This window comes from Vigna unguiculata, chromosome 4, assembly GCF_037176805.1.
Source record: "Vigna unguiculata cultivar grain cowpea cultivar isolate G323 ecotype 2 chromosome 4, ASM3717680v1, whole genome shotgun sequence".
In the NCBI taxonomy this organism is placed as follows: Eukaryota; Viridiplantae; Streptophyta; class Magnoliopsida; order Fabales; family Fabaceae; genus Vigna; species Vigna unguiculata.
Window position 1 is genome coordinate 22,045,969 of NC_140795.1, and position 27,836 is coordinate 22,073,804.

The window sequence follows — 27,836 nt, forward strand, 5'->3', positions numbered from 1 at the left end:
GAAAATTGAGACCAAATTGAATATAAGCCATGAGATACTGCCACGTGTCACAATGTTGTGTTGACACGTGGACAACATTTTTAAAATTAAAAAATAAAAAAAAAAATTAAAAACCACATAGTGACACATGACAGTTATGGTTCATCTTCCGTTAACTATTTAAACGACATCTTCAAAAAGGACCAAATTGACCACAAATTATAAAAATTAGGATAATTTTAAACATTTCAAAAAAATGAGGAACAAACAAAACAAAGCTCACGAAAATTGAGACCAAAAAGATATTTAAGCATTCTTTCAACTATTGAGTTTTTACATGAATTAGATATGAGATATATTAAATTTGAATTTGGCCAATTTGTCAAATAAGTTAGTTTAATATTTTTTTTAAAGATTTATTTACTTAAATGTAATAGTTTTAATATTTCAAATAAATCTTTTAAATTGAAGAGGTTGATTTGTTTAAATAAATGTAAATAATATAAGGGTTAAATATGTTTTTGGTCCCTTAAGTTTGAGCGAAATTTGGGTTTAGTCCCTCATCAAAACTTTTGACCAATTTAGTCCTTCATCTTCTAAAATGCATGAATTTAGTCCTTTTAACCAAATTTTGTTAAGTTTATCTGACGTTTCAAGCGCATTTCATGATAGTATTTAAATTATTTATACTATTTAACACATTTTTGCTTCAATGTTAACTTAAATATTATCATGAAATGCGCTCGAAACGTTAGATAAACTTAACAAAATTTGGTTAAAAGGACTAAATTCACGCATTTTGAAAGATGAAGGACTAAATTGGTCAAAAGTTTTGATGAGGGACTAATTCCAAATTTCGCTGAAACTTGAAGGACCAAAAACATATTTAACCCATAATATAATGATAATAGTATTCCTCTAATATTAATTTTTTATTATAATAATTTTAAAATTTATATTTTAAATTTATTTAATTTTTCAAGTTAATTTAACTTTTAATACATTATATACAACGCATTAAAAATAATTAAAATTAAAAAATTATATATATATATATATATATAAATATATTTTGTAATGTAAAGATAATTATTATTTTAACCTAATTTATTTTTTAAGTTAATTTATTTTTTAATACATTATATAAAATTAAAACTATATATATATATATATTAATATATATTTTATAAATATTTATTAAGAAATATTAATATTTTCTTTCATTTTTAAAATATATATTAAAAGATAAAATATAAAGAAAACCGAAAATAATAAACTACAGAAAAAATAACTAAAATTAAAAAAAAAACTTTAAATAAAATTAAAAGAAGTTAAAACAGAATATTAAAGAATATATATATATATATATATATATATATGCTTTAAAAAATAAATAGTTACAAAAATACCATTTTTGTTTTGAATTCATTGTCTGTTTATCCATTTGTTTTTTTATCAAATCTTTGAAAATAGGCATTGCATAGAAAAATCGTTACACTTTTAAGTTAAAAAGTGATACAAGTTTTATAGGTGTGGTGTTTATAAGTGTGAGAACGTGTTGTAACAAGAGAAGAGTCCGATACTATATTGAGATTTTCCTCCTAAGAAACATACACAAAACAAGGAAAATATGTGATTGAAAAAATGTTTATTGATCTTGGTAGGAAGTAGCCTCCTGACATAAAATAGATTATTATATTAAATATTTTAAGTTCTTAAAAAATAGCATTAAATGACCTTAGTATTTTTATTTCCTTAACCTAATAACCTAAATTCACCCATGCTTATATATTAAGGTTCAGCATGAAAAGCCAAATGAGTGTAAAAACTAAAAATAGAAGTGTTTATAGACTCTGAATGGTATCAATATCTTGTTCAGCTGGTTTTGGTCTTTTTAAATTCAGTTAGAGCATCATCAAAAGTGCTCCTAACATGGCGGCACATGAGCATCAGTTCCAAGCATCCATCTTTAAACACCTCCTTTGCTGGATCCCCTACACAACCAAATTCAACACAAGATTACAATGTCATACTATATTGCATTTTTTTACAATGTCATACTATATTGCATTTTTTTTATATTGACAAATGGTAGTTATTATAGTATTTGTTAGTGGTAGTAGATATACATAGAAATTAAATGAGATATGTTTGTTCTTTATATACTATGGTTTTCTAAATTTCCATTTTTGAGAGACAAAAGAAGATAAATAGTCTTACTTGAAAGATACGATTCAAAAATTGGTGATTCATCACTAAATTATTAATTATTAGAGACAAATACAAAAAATAGAGTAACATAACTTAGAAATAAATTCTTCATCTACCCATCCCAATGTTTTCGAATCAAGAATCTCAGGAATTGGGTAAACTAATTTAATGAAAAGAACTAATGAAAATATTTATTAAATCAAAATTTGAAAATTCAGTAAACTTATCGAATGAAAGTATTTATTATTATCATATATATATCCAAGAGAATTCTCAATTTCTCTTATTCTCTATTTCAAACTTTACCACTGAGTCATCATTATATCTCTACAAACGATAAGTATTGGAGGCTAAGAATTTTGTATGTAGTAGCGAAAAGAATTTAGCATATACATGATTATTGTAGAAATTTTTTACTTATGGTAAGATTTGGTTCACTACGATAAAAAATTGACAAGAAACTCAACACACTTCTGCATTACCTGTTGTCTGGAGTCTGATATTAACTCGATTAAATGAGGGATGAGGGATGCTGTACCCACAATATGTCACCCTTGGACTGCAAAACAACACTAAAAACCTCAACAAATCAAGATAGATATATTGAATTAAACTCGCATAAGAATATTCACAATACCTACTCCTGATTTAGGGTGTATCGGATAGAATTTGCAAATGTATGATCCTCATCCACCAGGCAAAATGTTGATTTACTATCATCAGAATTTGACCCAAGTTCCATCTTTGTCAATTAATCTGAAAGATAACATAACATATTTTTAAGAACAACCTTAAAATAGAGAGTCCTACATAGTCATTAAGAAATTGTCAATCACAAATTAGTTCTTTTGTGCATAAAATAAAATATTATTCTTCAAATTTGTCCACACAACAGAAACAACAATCATATCTATGAAAGTTCCACTAATAGCAACAATCACCAAAACTTGGGATCGATCTATTTTACAATTTACACAACCTTAAGAAATAAGAATTGTACTAGTTTTTTTCATTAATGAGTCTGTACATATGATTACCACATAACCTAAATCATCATCAATTACACAAAGTGGTAAAATTGGTAAAATTACATGATTGACACATCCAATTGTCAAAATTAAGAAGTAAAATCGTCAATATTTCTTAAAAAACAAATCCTTATTTCCATGTAACTATTACATAAAGAACTAACTATTGCTACCTAAAGTTGAAGATTGAAACTTTGAAGATGTTGATCACTTCTTAAACCAAATAAAGTGAATCGAACAAAATCACGCACGGATAATCACTAAATCTTTGCGTGCGAGAAAGTGAAATTGGGGAAAACGCTTTACCTGAGGCAAAATAAAAATGAAAGACGATGTGCGCTACACTTGAAAGGCACCGTTGATTAGAGTAATAGAGAAAACTAAAGAATTTCACTCTCTTAATTAGGGTTTATTGTGATACAACAAAAATAATTTTAAATAAGCAAACCTCTATTCATAAAAATATTATAAAAATATTTGACCATAATTATGTGTTTTGAATTTGTCTTTCCAAATTATTATAATAAAAACGTACTAAAATATTTGCCAAAATAATTAAAACATTTTCTAAAAATGATATTTTTATTTTAAAAATATATTCTTTATTATTTAATTTAAATCTAATACATGTATTTCCTTTTAGTTTTTTAAATCAATTTTACTTTTACAAAACCTTATGTCTCATTAATTTTAGACAATTCTATTAATTCATTCATTGTTATAGATATATCATATTCATATCTTATATTTTATCTCCCATTATAATTTAAAATAAATAAAAACTAAATATAGTTGTTCACACATACCAACTTCACGTATAATATGTCACGAATCACTCAACTAATTCAATATCATAATATCATAAATTATAATTATTTAAAAAAGTAATTTTTTATATTTGTAAATAAAGAAAAATTATAAATTAAAATAATAGATATAAAGTAAATGTAAAAATTAATGTGTGAAAATAATAAAACCCTAAATTAAGCCATGTATATTATATTATATGATATTATCACTTTAAATTCAAGATGATAAATATCTATATATAGTATACTAAAATACAAAATTGATAAAACTATAAATATTAAAATAACAACTCCACTAAGGGCAAAAAAATTCATCTCTCACTCTTTCTTCCCTCTTTATTATTTTATTTTCCCTCATTCTCATTAATAATAAGTAATGAGTTTACAAGTGCATACCTTTAAATGACAAAAACAAGAAAAAATGCGATTTAAACTCCATAACTATGCAACCCATGAAGAACGTATGACATTCAAACTCACACTAATAAGTATAGATAATCAAATAATATCATAACATTATTTAATATTATCATGCATCAAAACATTTTTTACAAAAATCCAAAGGGAATAACTCTACATAAAATGTCAAACGCCCTATCAAACACCAAAGAACCAAACACATGAGTGATAGCTAGAAAGAAGAAAACCCATATACCTTGCGTGTATGACGTAAAGAGAAACAACCTCCTGCAACGCTCGAAACCTCACCTACTCATGACGGTCCTTCACGTCTCCATGTTTGTTTTAAGTTTTATACATTTTAAAAACCCTTACACCATTTTATTTAGTTTTTATACATGCATTTTTAGAATATATAATATTTGGCTGTTTTTATTCTCTATCTATAATATGGCAGCAACATGTTTAAAAACCACTATCCTAACCTTTAAACTGATTTATTTCTTTATTTTTTGGGTAACTTATGATCAATTGAATAACAACCGAAAGATTAGAGCATATGATTAAAAAAAAATACTGCAAAGTGTGGGTAACAGAAGAGGGAAAAAAAATGTGACCCAACATAAAAATGGAGAGAGAAAACTAATTAAAAATAAGTGGCCCCACAACTTAAATGAGAAAGAAAAATTTTAAAAAATAAACAACATATAGTGGACATCCAAGAATCAAACCTACATCCCTTTCAAAGGCTAATCACACACATTATTCACTCAACTAAATGCTTAATCATTACATCATTCACATTACTAATATATAAAAGCATATATTCCGCATAATATAACTAAAAAATAATTAAAATAAATAAATCACAACTTAAATCACTTAAATAATTATCTCAATATTTCATAATTCAGTATATTAAATAAATTAATGATCTTAATCAAAATTATTAATTTATTCCAATAATTTCTATTTATTTTAAATTTTTTTGGATCTTATACATATCTTTCAATAACAAAAGCAAGAAAAATGCCTTTTTTTTGTTTAATTGTTAGTTCTTTTCTTTATATAGATTTAGTGAAAAAATTAAATAAATTGAATAAAAGTTGAAGAGTGATATAGGTAAGTGAAGTTGAGGTCTAGTGGACACTATGTATGGGTGAGAAAAAAACAAATGAGAATGAATTTTGTAAGGTTGAGATAAGAAAAAACAGATTTAGAATAAAATTAGTTATTACTAGTGTAAACACAGGCGCTATCGCGCCTGTGTGTACGCATTTTTTGAATTATATTAAGAATTGATGATATTGTAATGTTATTAATTTAATAAACAAAATAAAAGTATATTTATAAAAATAAAATAAAATGTACGGAGAAAATAAGAGAAAAATAACTATTGATGAATAGTAAGAGAAAAAAAGAAAAAAGAGATAAGTAAATAATTTTATAAAAACTTATAAAAATAACCGTTAATTTTTAAAAATTTAATAAATAATTAAATTATAAAGGGTAAAGTTGGAATTATGAAATGTGGACACAAAAGAGGGAATCCCCTTTATATATAGTTATAGATATTTATTTGAAAATGAATATTTTTATTTTAAATTATAAATATTTTATTTTTTATTAAATATACTTAAAATAAAATAAACTATAACATTTTATTTTAATGTGTTTAGAGTTTTTGTCAAAATAATTAAAATATTTTTTAAAAAATGATATTTTTATTTTAAAAATATATTCTTTATTATTTAATTTAGGCTTAAATACCTTTTTAGTTCCCATTTTCGTAGTGTTTGTTGCGGATGATCCTCATTTTGAAAGAATGTTTTAAATGGTCATCATTTTTACCGAATGTTTACAATAGTTCTCATTTCCGCAATTCGTGTTTTACTTGGTCCTTTTTTGTGACACTGTTTAAATCAGTAACGGAGCACTGTATAGGTGGCACTGTTTGTATTAGGTTGCATTGGGGTGTGTTAGGTGTACTGTACAGGTGATCCGTTACTAATCTAAACGGTCTCACAGAAAATGATCAAATAAAACACGAATTGTGAAAATGAGGACCATTTTAAACATTCGGTAAAAAATGAGGACTATTTTACACATTTTGTCAAAATGAGGACCATCCGCAACAAACACGAAAATGAGGATGAAAAATGTATTTAAACTTTTAATTTAAATCTAATAAATGTATTTCCTTTTAGTTTTTTTAAATCAATTTTACTTTTATTCAACCTTATGCATCATTAATTTTAGACAATTCTATTAATTCATTAATTGTTATAAATATCTCATATTCATATCTTATATTTTATCTCCCGTTATAATTTAAAATTAAAAATTAAATAAAAACTAAATATAATTGTTCACACGTACCAACTTCGCCTATAATACACCACAAATCACTCAATTACAAATTTAACATGAACTTTTGTAAGTAACATGGATAGTTACAAATTAAATCCACATATATTATTTTATATGATATAACTTATAAATTTAATTAAAATATTTGTTTTATAGTTGCCTCCTTTCTTTATTTGATTGATTGTTAGTTCTTTTCTTTGTATAGACCACGTAAAAAAATAAATAAAGTGAATAAGGGATTTCTTTTTACACCTCAAAGATTTTTTCTGCATCCCAAATATTTTTTAAATTACAAAAATACCTTTTTTCCATTTAACCAGAGTCACACATATATCACTTCAAAAGTTTTTTCAGATGCAAACTTCTAATGAAGAATGCTTTCGAATATCAACATTTGATAAAAGTTATGAACTTCCATATCTCAACAAAATATATATATATATATATATATATATATATATATATATATATATATATATATATATATATATATTTAATTTAATTTTAATTTTATCTTAAGCTGATTTGTTTGTATTTTATTTATTTTTTATTTTTTAATATTAATATTTTTCAAATTTATTATTTACAATTTTTAATATTTTTTTTATATATTTAAAAAATAAAATAAAATATTAGCATATATATATACATTAATATCTTATTTTATTTTTAAAATATATATTCAGAAATATTATTATCTTATTTCAATTTTAAAATATATATTAAAAGATAACAAATAATTAAAATTTTAAAAATTAAACTTTAAATCAAATATAAAAAGTTAAAACAGAATAAAAAGTATTATATATATATATATATATATATATATATATATATATATATATATATATAAAAATTATATATATGCTTTAAAAATTAAATTAAATTAAAAAACAATTAAACTTTAAATTAAGTAAAAAATATAAATAATTTTATTTAAAATTTAATATTTTAAGGTTTATCATTAGCTTTATATTTTTGTGTTTTATTTTATTTTACTATTAATATTTTACATATTTATATATTTTACAATTTTTAATATTTCTTTATATATATTTTAAATAACATTAAACATTAAATAAAATAAAATAGAAAAAACAAATCTATATATATATATATGTATTTTTTTTTTCTTTTTCTAATTTAAGGTCTAATTATTTCTTTAGTTTAATTTAATTCTTAATTTCATTTATTTTTCAAAACATTGTACAAAAATAAAATTAAAGATACACACACGCATATATATATATATATATATATATATATATATATATATATATATATATACTATTTTGTTTTATTTCATTTTTAAAATATATATTAAAAGATAAAAAATAAATAAAACAAAATTAATAAACTAAAGAAAAAATAATTAAAATTCAAAAAAATACTTAATCTGTTTTACATTTTATTTTATTTTACTTAAAGATTATTATTTTTTAATTATAAGTTTAGATTTTTATTTTTTATTTCTTTTATAAGATTAAAGTTTTTAGAAATTTATAGTTTTTGCAAATTTTAGTATTTCTAAAAATAATAATAAACTGAAGAAAAATAACTAAAATTCAAAAAATTAACCTTTAAATCAAATTAAAAATCGTTAAAACATAGTAAAAAATAATATATATATATATATATATATATATATATATATTTTAAAAAATAAACAAAGTTACAAAAATACCATTTTTGTTTTGAATTCGTTGTCTGTTTATAAAGATCTATAAAAAATGTATGAAAATAAGTCAAGCTAAAAAATAATTAAACTTTAAAAATAAATAAAAAAATTATTCTGTTTTATATTTTTTTAATTTTATTTAATTTTTTTTTAATTTTATCTTAAGCTGATTTGTTTGTATTTTATTTATTTTTTATTTTTTAATATTAATATTTTTCAAATTTATTATTTACAATTTTTAATATTTTTTTTATATATTTAAAAAATAAAATAAAATATTAGCATATATATATATATATATATATATATATATATATATATATATGTATATATATATATATATATATATATATGAAAATTTATATCTTAATTTATTTTTTATGTAATGTATTAAAAATAATTAAATTAAAAATGATTAAACTTTAAATTAAATAAAAAAGTAAAAAGAAAATAATATATATATATATATATATAATTTTTTAATTTAAATTTTAATTATTTTTTAATTTAATTTATGTTAATTTAGTTTATTTTTTAATACATTACGCAAAAATAAAGTTAAGTGTGTGTGCGTGTGTGTATATATATATATATTTTTTTTTCTTTTCTATTTTTAAAATTTATAATAACAAATATTAATAATTTATTGAATTTTTAAAAAATATATTAAAGGATAAAAAAGTAAATAAAACAAAAAATGATAAACTAAAGAAAAAATAATTAAAATTTAACAAAAAGTAAACTTTAAATAAAATGAAAAAAATGTTAAAAAAAAAAAATATAAGTTAAAAAGAGGTTAGGGGCACCTCACTTAAGGTAAATAGAGAAATAAAATAATTATGAATAGATAAAAAGATAATAAAAATATGAGAATAAGGTAATAAATGTGTTCTTCCATTATACCAAGGTTGTATTGAGAATTTGATGATATATAATTTGTTTTCCCTCTTTCTTACTTCTCACACTCCCACTACTCTGCTTTGTTTGATTTCATTGTCTCTCTTCTCCTCTTCGTTTCATTTATCTCATCCTATCTATACTGTTATATGTAACCATTACATTGATTTAAATTGAATTTAATTTCTTTTAATTTTGTTGTTTCAGTTTGATAAGAATTTCTAGTTCATAGATTTTCCGTTTTAGATAGAATCCCATTAAATGTTACATTATCTTTCCATTTTCTCATTTTTTATATATTAATAGATTTTTTAACGTTGTTATATATTTATTACTTAATTTTGTGTTTATCTATTTGCTTTTGAAGATTAGTCCAATCAATTTAATTATTTTTCTTGTATACTTTTATATATTTTGTCCTGCACATGTATATGTATATATTGTTAAGCCAATATATAATTTTATAGTATTATTATATTGTTATTAGTTAATTAGTTTTGATTTCCAATATATTTATAAGAGTTATGTGTTCACAGTTCAATTCATGATACATTATTATTTCTAATAATAATAATTTAATAATATTTATAATATAATATATTGTTAATAGAATTATTGTATTGAATTTTATTATTTTTTTTTATGTTACATGTTAAACTTGAAACACACAATTTATTGAAGTAATAGATTAAGATAAAGAATTTCACTTTCTTAATTAGATTTATTATCATACAGTAGAAGCTTTAAATAAACATAATTTTGTTCTTCAAATTCAATTTTTGGATTTGACCATAATTAATTATGTGTACTTTTGAATTTATCTTTAAAAATTATTGCAATAAAAGTGTATTAGGCTATTGAATTTGTATTTGAATTATGATCTAGCATATATTAAATTTGAATTTGGTTTATTTTCTAAATAAGTTAGCTTAATTTCTTTTAAAGATTTATTTACTTAAATGTATTAGTTTAATATTTCAAATATGTCTTTTAAATTTAAAAGCTTAAGAGGTTGATTTGTTTAAAGTGATAATAGTATTACTCTATTATTACCATATTAAGTTTTTATTATAATAATTTTAACATTTAATTTTTATTGTAATAATTGAGATTATAATATCATGGTAAACCACAGTAAATGAATTCAAGACGAGATTTAAGATAAACTTTTGTGACTAACATTGTTAGTTATAAATTAAACCCACATATATTATTTTATATTATCTATTTGATAAATTAAGATGAAAATAGTTTTCTAAATTTTTGTATTTGTAAAAAAAGAAAAATTATTAAATAAAATATTAGATATAAAGTGAATGTGTGAGGAGTCTTCTTTCTCTCTTCATTTTCTTTCCATCTAAAACACAAAACCCATTTCCACATCTTCTCTCTGTTCTCTCTTTCCCCTCAACAAAGAAACTCAGGTTCCCCTATCTGAATTCATTCTTCTTTTTTGTGCAGTAGGCAGAATTGGGATCGATGCAGAACCCTCCATTCAAGTTGAACCTCCCCCTGCTTCTCGTAAGTTTGGTTTCAACTCTCAATTCTAGAATTTAGTTATTTCTAGGTTAGAATTTTGAATCCCACTTACTATGTGGATATGCATTTCCCTTCCTTAGGTTCAAAGCAGTAGTGGTGTCCCTTTTGGAGCTCCTTCTTTGCTAAGTCAGTAAACTTTTAAAGAGGTAAGGGAAGCTAACCATTCTCTTTTAAATTTGTACATAAATGTGTTCTTCTGGTCTGGATTGCATGTTTGAAGTGTTGAATTGATGTTGAACTATATGATTGAGTGTGTGATTGGAATTTGTGTGATGAATCTGGGTTTCTGCATGTGGGAACAACAGAGTAGTATGGTATTTTCGCCTAGGCGACTAGCTCTCGCCTGAGCGAAAACACCAGAAAACCCACCCTTGTTCCTGCGCGAAGCCTCGCCTAGACGAGCTGAGGTCGCTTGAGCGACAGACACTCTCGTCTAAGCGAATCAGCTTAGCCTGAGCGAGAGTTTGCCCAGATTTTTATTTTTGCCACTGTTAGAGCCTCGCTTAGGCGAGACTGACTTGCCTAAGCGAGATGGCCTCTCGCTTGGGCTAGATCCTCTAGCTTGAGCGAGAATAATTACAGTGGGGTGTATGATGTTCTTATTTAAGGGATGACATTATATGTTTAAATGTGATTTTGTGCAATTAGTCTCTTACATGCGTGGAATGTTGTTGCTAATATTGAGTATGGTGAAATTGGATGAATATGAGCTATGAGAAGTTGTGGTTGAAATAGAATTTCAAGGGAAATTCAGATGAGTATGTTAGTGTATGTAAGGACGTGAGGACTCTGTATTGGTTGGTATCCTGAAACTCCAATAATCATTCACGCTCAGATAGAGCATAATGGATTATGTCGTGAGGAGTAGTAGAAGATCCTAGTCTTTGGACTTGATCAAGTCTTAGACGCGAAGGGGACTTACTTTGGAAGTGTTTGGGTGATAACCCCTTGTGCCCAAACTCTACAGAGTTTGGGAACCTTCACAGGTGCAAGCCACCAAGAGATCCAGTGTCACTTACACAATCTGAATATCGAGTCTAGAATTATATAATTGAGCTATGTTTTATGAATGATATTCATGATGTGGACTGCATGATTTCTCTTATTTCAATTAGCTTACCCTTTCTTGTCCTTGTTGTTTTCTTTGTGTGTCTTTCCTTTCCAATGATCACCCACTTCTGGTGTGAGCAGAGAAGAATCCAGATGAAGACACTTCTCTCCTGGACAGGAGTTGATCTTTAGCTTGGAAATCCAGTGTGGCTTTTGGGTTAGGTTCTTTGGAGCTTGAGATGTATAAATTAACTCTTCCTTGTATAGACTGTACATGTCGATAGAAACTTATATGGTTATTTTGGATGACTGTATCAGTACTCTATAATAGTCTGTTTCTACCATATGCTTTGTTTGATCATAATGTGATGTTTTATTTGGTAGCGTAAAAACTATTAAATGGGATGTTACAGAATGTCTAAATTTATGTGTGAAAATAATAAAACTCTAAATTAAGCCATGTATATTATATTATACGATATTCTCTATTTCCTCAACTATAAATTCACGATGACAAATATCAACTTATAGCATACTAAAGTGCAAATTGATAAAACTATATGTATTAAAGGAGCAACTCCACTTAGGACAAAAAGTTTACCATCACTCCTTCTTCCCTCTTTATTATTCTCACTCAAGAAAAATGTATTAAGTCGTTAGAAGATATATATCTTTCCGTTCTCTCACTTACCTCCTCTTTCTTTGTTAGTTCTTTTCTTTAGAATAAAATTAGTTATTATATTTATTTGAAAATAAATATTTTTATTTTAAATTATAAATATTTTCTTTTCTTTTCAATATACTTAAAATAAAATAAACAATAACATTTTACTTTAATATGTTTTCTTTAAATTTTATCGAATTTTCAAATTTGAATGTTTCTTAAACTTAATACTTTTTTAATTATAGATAATAAATTTTACAAGTTAAAAATATTATTTAATTTAATTTTATAATTATAATAATGATCTATACCTATAAAAGATTTTCTTTGTAAGGTTCATTTTTATTTTTGAATTTTATCCTTTAAATAATTTTTAATTTAAAATAATTAGTTTATCAATTTTTTCTAATGTGACAAATTTTTTTAGTAAATCGAACTTTTTTTGAATTTGATTTTTTTTAAACTCAACCATTTTTTTATTATAAAATTACTTACAAAGTAAATAAAAAAGTTTATAATAAAAGATTAAAACTTTAAGTTGAAATCTTTGAAGACGTCGATCACGTCTTACACCAAATAAACTACAAATAAAATAGAAGCACACACATAATTACATAAGTTTTGCCTTAGAGAGAGTAAGTGAGATTGGGAAACACTCTACCTAAGACAAAATAAAAACTAAAGACAACATGTGTTGTGTAACATCCCGTTTTAATAGTTTTTACACTATCTAGCAAAACATTATATTATGATAATTCAAAGCAGATGATAGGAATAGGCTGGTATAAAGTATCAATACAGTCATCCCCAAAATAACTATACATATATTGTCTATCAACACAGCCTACACTAAGAAAGGGTTACCAAACACCCAACATCTAAGCAAAACATAGAACAAATACTACTGTTAGATCGCTCACGTCACCACTCAACCTCTATCTCGGAGGGGTGTGTCTTCGCCTACACTTTTATCTGCTCACACCAATTGTAGGCGATCATTGCAAAAGAGAAAAGACACAAAAAGAAACAACATATGCAGGAAGGGTAAGCTAACTTAATTTAGAGAAAATCATGCAACTTATTAATTATACATCAATCAAGGCTTATCACATTTATCAGAATTATTCAAACCACCACAACCACACCACATATTCATGACTCTAGACTCAATATCCGGATTATGTAAGAGACATTGGAGCTCTTGGTGGCTTGCACCTGTGACGGTTTCCAAACTCTACAGAGTTTTAGGCACAAGGGGTTATCACCCAACCATTCCCAGGATAAGTCCACTTCGCATCTATGACGGATCGGGTCCATAGACTAGGACCTCCTGCTACTCCTCCCGACATAATCCATTATACTCTATATGAGTCTTAATGGTTATTGGAGCGTCAAGATACCACCAAACTGAGTCCTCATGTCCTTACATTCACTAAAACCTTCCTTTTTAGAATTTCCCTTGAAATCCTAATTCAATCGCATTCTCTAATGAACCAAATCCACACAACTCCATCACGTATACTATCTTTCATAAAAACTCGAGCACAAAAGAGACAAATATCACATCAATTCACTTAGTATAGCTTCATTTAATCTAAAACAGAGAAGTAACTATATTCTGCAGTGAAACTCGCTCAAGCTGAGGATCTCGCCTAAGCTAGAGAGTTGTCTCGCTTAGGTGAGTCACTCTCGCTTAGGCGAGTCACTCTCGCTTGGGCGAGACCCCAAACAGAGAGCAACCCCAAATTTCAGCGAATTCTCGCTCAGGATAAGTTGTTTCGCTTAGACGAGAGTGACTCTCGCTCAAGCGGAACCAGCTCGCCTAAGCAAGACCTCGCGCAACAACAAGGGTGAATTTCTGGTATTTTCGCTCAGGCGAGAGCTGCTCGCCAGGGCGAAACCATTAGAATTTCAATTTGTTTTCACATGCAAAACCACACAGTTCATGCCAAAATCGCAATTCACCACACACAATTGTTCCCACTCATCAATCAAGCACCCAATCATGCAATCCTAGCTCTAATTGACAATTTTTATGCAAAATTTGAGTGAAAGGTTAGCTTCCCTTACCTTTTTCTGATTTTTGACTTGGCAAGACACTACATCAACAGTGAGGGCATAAAACATCAAACCAACTTATGTAAATGCAACACAATGTTGCAAAAGAAGAATTAGACCTAGTTAACTCGGGAACAGGAAGTGAATTCTGTATGGAGAATAAGGAAGAGCTTTACTTGGTTTGACTCACTCTGAAGAGGGAAACGGAGGTTGAAAATCCACAAAGGGTCTAGTAGGGGTTTCACTTCCAGGACCTGAATGCAAGAGTAAGGAAATTGTGACTAAAGGAAGGGAAAATTATGGATGAGAAGGGGCTTATGAAGTATCAGTGTGTGAGGAGAGTGGAGAGAAGAAGAGTTGGTGTTCTGTGTTTGGTAAGGAGCATGGGTTTCACATTCTCCCTAACAACAAAAAATTTTCGACCCGAAAATTGAGACTTACCAGAGAACAGGTGTGGATATGACTTTCTCACGTCATCTTCTAATTCCCAGGTGAAATCACTCGTTCTCTTGTCCCAGATGACATGCACTAGACTGATGGATTTCCCTCGAAGTTGTCTTGTCTGGATATCGCCAAGACCAACAGGCTGAACCTTTACTGAAAGATCTCCTCTAATCTGCAAGTCTTTCACCTCAAGCACATGAGAGGGGTCAGGCACATACTTCCTTAACTGCGAAATGTGAAACATCGAGTGGAAGTTGGCCAATTGGGGAGGCAGGGCGATCTCATAAGCCACTGGTCCAATTCTTCTCAGAATCTGATAGGGGCCAATGAACTTAGGAGACAACTTCTTCGAGCGAATTGCCCTTCCCACACCAGTAGTCGGGGTAATTCTCAAGAAGACATGGTCTCCAGGTGCAAACTCCAATGGTCTTCTACTCTGATCAGCATAAGATTTTTGTCTACTCTAGGATGCTTTCATTCTTTCTTGTATGAGCTTAACCTTCTCAGTAGTATGCCTTAGTAGCTCTGGTCCCACCACTATTGATTCCCCATCCTAGTACTAGTACAAGGGTGTCCTGCATCTCCTGTCATAGAAGGCCTCATATGGCACCATGCCAATGCTTGCATGAAAGCTGTTATTATATGTAAACTCCACCAAAGGCAGGACCTCATCCTAGGCACCTAGATGATCTAGCACGCATGTTCGTAAGAGATCCTCAAGAGACTGGATTGTTCTCTCGAATTGACCATCAGTCTGGGGGTGATAAGCTGAGCTCATAGTCAACCTACTACCCAAAGCATCCTGCAATGTCTACCAGAAACAGGAGGTGAATCGTGGATCTCTATTAGAGACTATGCTCGATGGCACACCATGCAACCTCACGTTCTCACTGATATACAACTGCGCTAGCTTCACCATGGACATCCTCAGGTTCACTACTAGGAAGTGGGCACTCTTGGTCAGACGGTCTACTATAACCCATATGGCATCGTGGCTCCTCACGGTCTGTTGCAAATGGGTAACAAAATCCATAGCAATGCTATCCCATTTCCACTCTGGTATCTCCAACTACTGCAGCATCCTTCCAGGTCTCTGATGCTTTGTCTTAGCTTTCTAACAGGTTAAGCATGATGACACATACCGAGCAACGTCTTTTCATGCCCGACCACCAGAAAGATTCTTTCAGATCATGATACATTTTAGTCATGCCTGGGTGCATGCTAAAACGACTTTTGTGCCCTTCCTCAAGAATCACACCTTTCACCTCTAAGTCTTCAGGTATGTAGACCCTGCCTCTGAACCTTAACACCCCATCACTTCCTATCGTGAAGTCCTTGGCTTTCTCGGTGCCAAGCAACTCCACTGTCCTTTGCAGCTTGGGGTCAGATAGTTGCCTCTCCTTTATCAAGACAAGGAAATCACTAGACACGGTTAGATGAGTGCATCTAATGACACCATCGCCTAGAACCACTTGTAACTGCATGTCTCTGAACTGTTCCACCAAGTCTAACTCCCTGACCATCATATGAGATGCGTGAATTGTTTTTCTACTTAAGGCGTCAGCCACCACATTCGCCTTTCCTGGATGATACAACAACTCAAAGTTGAAGTCTTTCAAGAACTCCATCCATCGTCTCTGTCTCATGTTTAATTCTTTCTGGTCAAATAGGTACTTTAGACTCTTATGGTCACTGAAAACCTAGAATTGTGCACCATATAGGTAGTGTCTCCAGATCTTCAGTGCAAATACCACCGCGGCTAACTCCAAGTCGTGTGTGGGGTAGTTCTTCTCATGATTCTTCAACTACCTTGAGGCGTATGCAACCACTCTACAATCTTGCATCAGAACACATCCCAATCCCTGATGGGAGGCATCACAATAAACCACGAAAGGTCTACTAGTATCAGGGATCACCAACACTAGGGCGCTAGTCAACTTTTGCTTCACACCGGTCAGTCCAAGGAAAAGGCTGATCCTTACGAGTTAGTTGTGTCAAGGGTTCCGCTATCTTAGAGAATCCCTCAATGAACCTCCTATAGTAGCCAGCCAACCCCACAAAGCTTCTTATCTCAGTCACTGACTTAAGACGCTCCCATTTTAACACAACTTCCACCTTATATGGATCCACGGATATGCCCTGAGCTGAGATCATATGCCCCAAGAACTGGACTGAGGTCATCCAGAACTCACACTTTGACAACTTTGCATACAACTGCTTCTCTCTTAAGATGCTCAAAATGGTTCTTAGATGCTCTACATGCTCTTCATGAGTTTGGGAGTATATCAAGATGTCGTTGATGAAAACCACCACGAACTTGTCTAAGAATGGCCTGAAGATTCTATTCATGTAGTCCATGAACAAGGCGGGGGCGTTAGTCACACCAAAAGGCATCACTACATACTCATAATGCCCGTATCTAGATATGAAAGCGGTCTTCTGCACATCATCAAACTTGACACGAATCTGATGGTATCCTGATCTCAGATCTATCTTGGAAAAATCTGCAACACCATGCAACTGATCCATCAAGTTATCTATCCTCGACAGGGGATACTTGTTCTTGATGGTCAGCTTATTCAGCTGCCTGTAATCCACACAAAGCCTAGAACTGTCGTCTTTCTTCTTAACTAGTAACACTAGCGCTCCCTAAGGTGATACACTAGGTCTGATAAATTGTTTCTCTAGCAGTTCTTCAATATGTTTCTTCAACTTTACTAGCTTAGTGAGGGCCATTTTGTAAGATGCTATAGACACTAGCCCTGCCCCCGGCACCAGATCAATGGAGAACTCTATCTCCCTAGAAGGGGGTAAGTCAGGCACGTCCTTAGGGAACACATATGAGAAGTCCCTTACCATAGGTGTTTCAGTATTTATGCTTCCAATCTCAACAGATAGTTGAGTCTGAATCAAGAAACACTAAGATCTTTATCCACCTGTTGGGAGGACATCAACAGATATTCTTCTTCCAAGCTAGGAAACAACACCTTTTTCTCGTTACAATCAATCAGAATGTGATTGGAAGATAGCCAATCCATTCCCAAGATTACATCTAACCCTTCCAGAGGTAAACAGATAAGGTTTATCCTGTACTTGCGCCCCTCAACCTCGATCAGACACCTAGCACACACTATCGAGGTTCTGACTAACCTAGAAGCAGGCGTGGACACCACCAGGTCATACTGGAGTTCCCTCACCAGAAGACCCAACTCTACCACTTTAGATTCCGACACAAAGGAGTGTGTCGCTCCCGAATCATACAGAACATGTAAGCTCCTACCAACAATCACACAAGACACGATGATAAGATTACCTGATCTGGCTGCCTCTGCACCCGTCATGGCGTACACTCCATAATGAAAGCACTATGGCCTAAAAGGCTGAGACTGCTGAGGCTGATGTGAAAACCTCCTAGGCCCCTCAGGTTGAGGCCTAGAGTATGGCTTCCTCCTGTCGTTGTGTCTGCTCGTGGACCCAGATAGTCCTCCCAGCTTCTGTTGAGATCGCTATTGAGCTTCAACTTCAACCTTAAGCTTATCCATTACTCTTGCCTTCTCTACCAAGGCAGGGAATTCCTTGATAGAGAGTGGAGCCACCATGAGTTTGAGATCGCCTCTAAGCCCATTCTCAAACTTCCTACACTGCCAGTCCTCAGCCATCTTTAAGGTTTGAAATCTGCCCAGGTGTTTAAACTTTTCAGCATACTCTGATACTGACATGTCTCCTTGCATCAGCTGCAAGAACTCAACCTCCTTTGTGTACTTCACACTATTTGGGAAGTACTCAGCATAGAACTTCTTTTTAAACAACTCCCAAGTGATGGGTTCCCTGCTATCTTCCAACATCATCTTCATGTTGGACCACCAATGCATGACCTCTCCAGCAAGAAGGTACTTAGTGTATGGTAATCTGTTCTCTATAGGACATCTCTTTGCATTGTAGATTCGTTCCATATCCCGCATCCGATGATCGGCTCCATTCGGGCTAGTCTTGCACTCGTGGTGGTGGAGCTTGGGAAGAACCTGCTGCTGAACAGTTTTCTCCTAGCTGATGCAGGGCTTCCAAATGCCTCTGCTGAGTCGCCTCTGCTGCTAGTCTTGCAGACTCCATCTGTTACAAGGCTAGGTTTTGTTGATTCACCATGTTAGCATTCTACTGCTGCATGACTGCAATCATTGCCTCAATTGCTCCCACCAAATGAGGATTATCTAGGTTTGGAAGAGGAGGAGGAAGGGGCCTAGGTGCCATAGCTCTAACCACACAAAGAAAGGAACCATCAGTTTAGCTAATAAATACCACAACCACGCCAAAGACACCAACATGAACACACAATAGAAACTAAGCAAGCTCACACCTACAGATCCTAAAGGAACCAGGCTCTGATATAAAAAATGTAACATCCCGGTTTAATTGTTTTTACACTATCTAGCAAAACATTATATTATGATAATTCAAAGCAGATGTAAGCAATAGGCTGGTATAAACTATCAATACAGTCATCCCAAAAATAATTGTACATGTACTGTCTATCAACACAGCCTACACTAACAAAGGGTTACCAAGCACCCAACATCTAAGCAAAACATAGAACAAATACTACTGTTGGATCGCTCACGTCACCACTCAACTCCTATCCCGGAGGGGTGTGTCTTCGCCTGCACTTTTATCTTCTCACACCAATTGTAGGCGATCATTACGAAAGAGAAAAGACACAAAAAGAAACAACATATGCAGGAAGGGTAAGCTAACTTAATTTAGAGAAAATCATGAAGCTTATTAATTATACATCAATCAAGGCTTATCACATTTATCAGAATTATTCAAACCACCACAACCACAACACATATTCGTGACTCTAGACTCAATATCTGAATTATGTAAGAGACATTGGAGCTCTTGGTGGCTTGCACCTGTGATGGTTCCCAAACTTTGCAGAATTTGGGCACAAGGGGTTATCACCCAACCACTCCCAGGGTAAGTCCCCTTCGCGTCTATGACAGATCGGGTCCATAGACTAGGACCTCCTGCTACTCCTCCCGACATAATTCATTATACTGTATATGAGTCTTAATGGTTCTTGGAGCGTCAAGATACCACCAAACTGAGTCCTCATGTCCTTACATTCACTAAAACCTTCCTTTTTAGAATTTCCCTTGAAATCCTAATTCAATCGCCTTCTCTAATGAACCAAATCCACACAACTCTATCACGTATACTATCTTTCATAAAAACTCGAGCACAAAAGAGAGCAAAACAGAGAAGTAACTAAATTCTGTAGTGAAACTTGCTCAAGCTAGAGGATATCGCCTAAGCTAGAGAGTTGTCTCGCTTAGGTGAGTCACTCTCGCCTAGGCGAGACCCAAAATAGAGAGCAACCCCAAATTTGAGCGAATTCTCACTCAGGCTAAGTTGTTTCGCTTAGACGAGAGTGACTCTCGCTCAAGCGGAACCAGCTCGCCTAGGCGAGATCTCACGCAACAACAAGGGTGAATTTCTGGTATTTTCGCTCAAGTGAGAGCTGCTTGCCTTGGCGAAACCATGCAAAACCACACAGTTCGTGCCAAAATCGCAATTCACCACACACAATTGTTCCCACTCATCAATCAAGCACCCAATCATGCAATCCTATCTCTAATTGAAAATTTTTATGCGAAATTTGAGTGAAAGGTTAGGTTCCCTTACCTATTTCTGATATTTGACTTGGCAAGACACTGCATCAACAGTGAGGGCACAAAACCTCAAACCAATCTATGTATATGCAACACAGTGTTGCAAAAGAAGATATAGACCTAGTTAACTCAGATACAGGAAGTGAATTCTGTATGGAGAATAAGGAAGAGCTTTACTTGGTTTGGCTCACTCTGAAGAGGGAAACGGAGGTTGAAAATCCACAAAGGGTCTAGTAGGGGCTTCATTTCCAAGACCTGAATGCAAGAGTAAGGAAATTGTGACTGAAGGAAGGGAAAATTATGGATGAGAAGGGGCTGATGAAGTATTAGTGTGTGAGGAGAGTGGAGAGAAGAAGAATTGGTGTTCTGTGTTTGGTAAGGAGCATGGGTTTCACATGCTGCACTTGAAACGAGGTAATAGAGAAAAATAATAGATTTCACTATGTTAATTAGGGTTTAAATAAACAAGTTTTGGTTCACCAAATTCAATTTTTGGATTTTTGTTTTATTTTAGATTATTGGATCACTCATAAAAAATTATAAAAATATTTGACCATAATTAATTATGTGTTTTTTAATTTTTCTTTCAAGGCTTAAATATCTTGTTGGTCCCAATTTTTGTGAGTTTTGTTTCGTTTGGTCTTCATTTTTTCGAAATGTTCAACATGGTCCTAAATTTTGTAATTTTTGGTCACTTTGGTCCTTTTTGCAAACACCGTTTAAATCGTTAACAGAAGGTGAACAGTAACTACCACATGTCACTCCGTGTTTTTTTTAATTTTTTTAATTTTTTTAAATATTTTTAATTTTAAAAATATTGTCCATGTGTCAAGTCAGCATTGTGGCAGGTGGCAGTATATTGTGGCTTATATTCAATTTGGTTCCAATTTTTTGTTAATTTTGTTCAATTTAGTCCAAATTTTCATTAATTTTGTTCAAATCAGTCCTAATTTTGCTCCTCTCCAAATTGACCAAATTTAATTTTTATATAAATGTTGTACTGAATCATTTAAAAAATAATGAAGAATTTTCCATCTAATTTTAAAAACAATGAAGAATTTTTCCTCTAATTTTAAACTAACTTTATCCCTATTTTTTACATGTACCAAAAATCAAAGATATATAATAATTTCCCTCTAAAAATATAGTTAAGTTTGGTATAAAAATTATGAAAGAAATATTTAAAATAAATTTGAATTTTACTAAATTTTTTTTTCAATATAACATTTATATAAAAAATAAATTTGGTAATTTTGGATAGAGATAAAATTGAGACTGAATTGAACAAAAATAACGAAAATTGGGACTAAATTGAACAAAATTAACGAAAATTGTGATCAATTGAATATAAACCATGAGATACTACCACGTGTCACAATGCTTAGTCGACACGTAGACAACATTTTTAAAATAAAAAAAATTCAATTTTTTTTTAAAAAATTAAACAAAAATGAAAAAAAACCACGAAGTCACACGTGACAATTATGGTTTATCTTCTGTTAACTATTTAAGTGACATCTTCAAAAAGGACCAAATTGACCACAAATTACAAAAATTATGATAATTTTAAATATTTGAAAAAAATGAAGAACAAACGCATTACAAGAAAATACTTCATTAGTAACTAATTTTAGTGACCAAAAGTTGTTAGTTACTATAATTACTAATTTAGATACAAGTTTACAAAGTAAAAATATAATTGGTTACTAAAATAGTTACTATTATGAATGAAAAATTATAATTGGTCACTAAATTGAATTTTAAAATTAGCTACCATAGTTTTGGCTACCAAAGAAAACTGGTCACTAAAAGTTAGCTACCTAAGCTTTGACTACCAAAATAACTTAGTTACTAAATTGCTCTCTAATTAATTAGTGACAAATTTAGTGACTAATTATAATTTTTTATTTATATTAGTGACTATTTTAATAACCAATAAATTTTAATTTTGTAAATTGGTATCTAAATTGGTCACTACAGTGACTAACAACTTTTAGTCACTAAAATTGGTTACTAATAAGACATTTTCTTGCAGTTGAGAGATATATTAAATTTGAATTTGGCCTATTTGTCAAATAAGTTAGTTTAATATTTTTTTTTAAAGATTTATTTACTTAAATGTAATAGTTTTAATATTTCAAATAAATCTTTTATATCGAAGATGTTGATTTGTTTAAATAAATGTAAATAATATACTGATAATAGTATTCCTCTAAAATTAAATTTTTATTATAATAATTTTAAAATTTATATTTTAAAATTATTTAATTTTTAAAGTCAATTTAATTTTTAATACATTACATACAACGCATTAAAAATAATTAAAATTAAAAACAATTATATATATATATATATATATATTCTGTAATGTAAAGTTTAATTATTATTTTAATTTAATTTATTTTTTAAGTTAATTTATTTTTTAATACATTATATAAAATTAAAAAAATATATATATATATATATATTTAAATATTTACTAAGAAATATTGATATTTTGTTTCATTTTTAAAATATATATTAAAAGATAAAATATAAAGAAGAATGAAAATAATAAACTAATAAAAAAATAACTAAAATTCAAAAAAAAATTAACTTTAAATAAAATTAAAAGAAGTTAAAACAGAATAATAAATAATATATATATATATATATATATATATATATATATATATATATATACTTTAAAAAATAAACAAAGTTACAAAAATACCATTTTTTTGAATTCATTGTCAGTTTATAAAGATCTATAAAAAATGTATGAAAAATATTTTTTTTAAACATCTGTTTTTTAATCAAATCTTTGAAAATAAGGACATCGAAAAAACATTACACTTTTAAGTTAAAAAGTAATACAAGTTTTATAGGTGTGGTGTTTATAAGTGTGAGAATGTGTTGTAACAAGAGAAGAGTCAGATACTATATTGAGATTTTCCTCCTAAGAAACAAACACAAAACTAGGAAAATATGTGATTGAAAAAAAGTTTATTATTGATCTTGGTAGGAAGTAGCCTCTTGACATTAAATAGGTTATTATATTAAATATTTTAAATTCTTAAAAATAGCATTAAATGACCTTAGTATTTTTATTTCCTTAACCTAATAACCTAACATTCACCCATGCTTATATATTAAGGTTAAGCATGAAAACCCAAATGAGTGTGCAAACTAAAAATAGAAGTGTTTACAGACTCTCAATGGTATCCATATCTTGTTCATTTGATTTTTGGTCTTTTTAAATTCAAATAGAGCATCATCAAAAGTGCTCCTAACATGGCGACATATGAGCATCAGTTCCAAGCATCCATCTTTAAACACCTTCTTTGTTGGATCCCCTACACAACCAAATTCAACACAAGATTAGAATGTCATACTATATTGCATTTTTTTACAATGTCATACTATATTGCATTTTTTTATATACAAATGGTAGTTATTATAGTATTTGTTAGTGGTAGTAGATATATATAGATATTAAATGAGATATGTTTGTTCTTTATATACTATGGTTTTCTAAATTTCCATTTTTGAGAGACAAAAGAAGGTAAATAGTCTTGAAAGATACGATTCAAAATTGGTGATTCATCACTAAATTATTAATTATTAGAGACAAATACAAAAAATAGAGTAACATAACTTAGAAATAAATTCTTCATCTACCCATCCCAGTGTTTTCAAATCAAGAATCTTTTTATCAAACTCAGGAATTTGGTAAACTGATTTAATGAAAAGAACTAATGAAAAGATTTATTAAATCAAAATTCGAGAATTAAGTAAACTTATCGAATCAAAGTATTTATTATTATTCTATATATATCCAAGAGAATTCACAATTTCTCTCATCCTTGTTAAAAACAGATCTGTCTAATACTCTTAGCCACAAAGGGATCTGTGTTGATTAATGAGTTTCTCACTTATTTAATGTGAATCTTGAAGGAGTCTTTAAGGTTTAAAACTCAATTAATCAATTTCGCAGTTCTGGGTTAATGGACTGTTCAAATCAATCAAGAAAGATTAAGAGAGAGAATAAGGAATCAAGACACACAATTTATACTGGTTCGATTCAAGGCGAATCTACATCCAGTCTTCTCCTAAGTAACACACTTAGGAGGATTCCACTAAACAGAAAGTATCCAAGAATTACAAGCACACCTATGTAATTCTAAACCCCCAAAAATTCAAGAACTTGATTCACCAATCAAGAACTCCCCCTAGGAGCAATGCATCCACACAATTGCACCTAGGTCCACACTTCAAACACTGAAGCAACTGTAATCAGAAATACAGTAAACAAAATCAAGAAACGAATACACCTATGTTGTGCAGATTTGACAAAAAGCTCCTTGATTCAAGCAAGACCCATCATGGTAGAATCAACCATCAATCTTCTTGGATCTGCACTTGAGTGATCTTCCAGAATATTCAATCTCTCTGTGACTATCAGAAGATTCTCTCTCAAAAGGAAAAACTGCGTGATTTATCAATTTTCTCCAATCCCCAAACAGATTCTAAAAACAGCTTTTATACAGAGTTTTCTGTTGTCACTAATTCGATTAGCAATTTACCTAATCGATTATCGTGAGTATATTTTCACTTCCTTTGTGCCATACTCACAGCTAATCCATTAGTTAAAAAGCTAGCCATGCAATATTACATCAGTACAAGTGTAATGGTCCAAAGCAGCATACAGCAGGCCTAAAATACATCTGATAATGGAAAAACTGTTAGCCTAATGCATAACCTAACTGGACCAAATCTATGTTCTATTCTAAACCAGTAGACATCATCAAAATCAATCTTCATTCATAGTTGAAGTAGCTCCCCCTACCAACAATCCTCTATTTCAAACTTTACCACTGAGTCATCATTATATCTCTACGAAATGATAAGTATTGGAGGCTAAGAATTTTTTATTTAGTTGCGAAAAGAATTTAGCATATACATGATTGTTGTAGAAATTTTTTACTTATGGTAAGATTTTGTTCACTACGATCAACAATTGACCAGAAACTCAACACACTTCATACATTACCTGTTGTCTGGAGTCTGATATTAACTCGATTAAATGAGGGATGAGGAATGTTGTACCCACAATATGTCACCCTTGGACTACAAAACAACACTAACAACCTCAATTAATCAAGATAGATATATTGAATTAAACTCACATCAGAATATTCACAATACCTACTCCTGATTTAGGGTGTATCAAATAGAATTTGCAAATGTATGATCCTCATCCACCAAACAACACTATCATCAGAATTTGACCCAAGTTCCATCTTTGTCAGTTAATCTGAAAGATAACGTAACATATTTTTAAGAACAACCTTATAATAGATAGTCCTGCATAGCCATTGAGAAATTGTCAATCACAAATTAGTTCTTTTGTGGAAAAACTAAAATATTATTCTTCAAATTTGTTCACACAACAGAAACAACAATCATATCTATGAAAGTTCCACTAATAGCAACAATAACCAAAACTTGGGATCAATCTATTTTACAATTTACACAATCTTAAGAAATAAGATTTGTACTAGTTTTTTTCATTAATGAGTTTGTACATATGATTACCACATAATCTAAATCATCATCAATTACACAAAGAGGTAAAATTGGTAAAATTACATGATTGACACATACAATTGTCGAAATTAAGAAGTAAAATCGTCAATATTTGTTAAAAAACAAATCCTTATTGCTACCTAGAGTTAAGAATGTTGATCACTTCTTAAACCAAATAAAGTGAATCGAACAAAACCCCGCGCACATAATTACTAAATCTTTGCGTGCGAGGAAGTGAAACCGGGGAAATGCTTTACCTGAGGCAAAATAAAAATGGAAGACAATATGCACTACACTTGAAAGGCACCGTTGATTGGAGTAATAGAGAAAACTAAAGAATTTCACTCTCTTAATTAGGGTTTATTGTGATACGACAAAAATAATTTTAAATAAGCAAATCTCTATTCATAGAAATATTATAAAAATATTTGACCATAATTATGTGTTTTTGAATTTCTCTTTTGAAAATATTATAATAAAAACGTACTAGAATATTTGTCAAAATAATTCAAACATTTTTTTAGAAATGATATTTTTATTTTAAAAATATATTTTTTATTATTTAATTTAAATCTAATACATGTATTTCCTTTTAGTTTTTTGAATCAATTTTACTTTTACTCAACTTATGCCTCCTTAATTTTAGACAATTTTATTAATTCATTCATTGTTATTCATACCTCATATTCATATCTTATATTTTGTCTCCCATTATAATTTAAAATAAATAAAAACTAAATATAGTTGTTCACATATACCAACACGTATAATATGCTACAAATCACTCAACTAATTCAATATCATAATATCATAAATTACCATTTTTTTTTCATATTATTACTTTTTTAATTATGATGTGACGTATTTAAATTTAAATTTTTCATTTGCCCTATAAGTTAGCTTCATATTTATTTTAAAGATTTATTTACTTAAATGTATTAGTTTTAATATTCTTTTAAATCTAAGAGGTTAATTTGTTTAAATAAATACAATAGTTATAATAGTATTATTCTTTATTATTTGTATTTGAATTATGAGGTGACATACTTAAATTTGGTCTTTTAAATCTAGGAAGTTGATTCGGTTAAATAAATACAAATCATATAGTTATAATAGTATTACTCTTTTTTATTTTAATAATTTTAAAGTTAAATTTAATTTTCTAATTGAAATCATAACATCATGGTCATTCACAATAGATAAATTTAAGATGATTTAAGATAAACCATTTGTAATTAATAGATCTACATCTATTATTTTATATTATGTAACCGATAAATGAAATGAAAATATTTTTTCTACTCTTAGTAGAATTAATTCATAACCATCTTTAGATATATTATAATTATAATTATTTAAAAGTAAATTTTTATATTTGTAAGAAAAGAAAAATTATAAAATAAAATAATAGATATAAAGTAAATGTAAAAATTTATGTGTGAAAATAATAAAATCCTAAATTAAGCCATGTAC

The 27,836-nt window shown here is 29.4% G+C and overlaps 4 protein-coding genes and 1 pseudogene across 4 annotated transcripts; all 5 read right to left on the reverse strand.

Moving 5' to 3' along the window:
* Nucleotides 1-1,854: 1,854 nt before the first annotated feature.
* Nucleotides 1,855-2,932, reverse strand: LOC114172435 (uncharacterized). Its single transcript, XM_028056914.2, has 3 exons — nt 2,832-2,932; nt 2,673-2,749; nt 1,855-1,973 (listed from the first exon to the last, which is right to left on the reverse strand). The coding sequence occupies exons 1-3, from the start codon at nt 2,930-2,932 to the stop codon at nt 1,855-1,857; spliced, it is 297 nt and encodes a 98-aa protein (XP_027912715.2).
* An 11,936-nt stretch (nt 2,933-14,868) lies between these two features.
* On the reverse strand, nt 14,869-16,772 carry LOC146886944 (uncharacterized). Its single transcript, XM_085671944.1, has 4 exons — nt 16,269-16,772; nt 16,010-16,132; nt 15,124-15,562; nt 14,869-14,936 (listed from the first exon to the last, which is right to left on the reverse strand). Exons 1-4 carry the CDS (start codon nt 16,770-16,772, stop codon nt 14,869-14,871), a joined length of 1,134 nt encoding a protein of 377 aa, XP_085528070.1.
* Nucleotides 16,773-18,035: 1,263 nt separating this feature from the next.
* On the reverse strand, nt 18,036-18,467 carry LOC146886945 (uncharacterized). The gene has a single exon (XM_085671945.1). It carries the CDS (start codon nt 18,465-18,467, stop codon nt 18,036-18,038), a length of 432 nt encoding a protein of 143 aa, XP_085528071.1.
* A 165-nt stretch (nt 18,468-18,632) lies between these two features.
* LOC114172434 (uncharacterized) lies at nt 18,633-19,079 on the reverse strand. The gene has a single exon (XM_028056913.1). It carries the CDS (start codon nt 19,077-19,079, stop codon nt 18,633-18,635), a length of 447 nt encoding a protein of 148 aa, XP_027912714.1.
* A 4,900-nt stretch (nt 19,080-23,979) lies between these two features.
* LOC114172436 (uncharacterized) lies at nt 23,980-26,077 on the reverse strand (annotated as a pseudogene).
* Nucleotides 26,078-27,836: the final 1,759 nt, after the last annotated feature.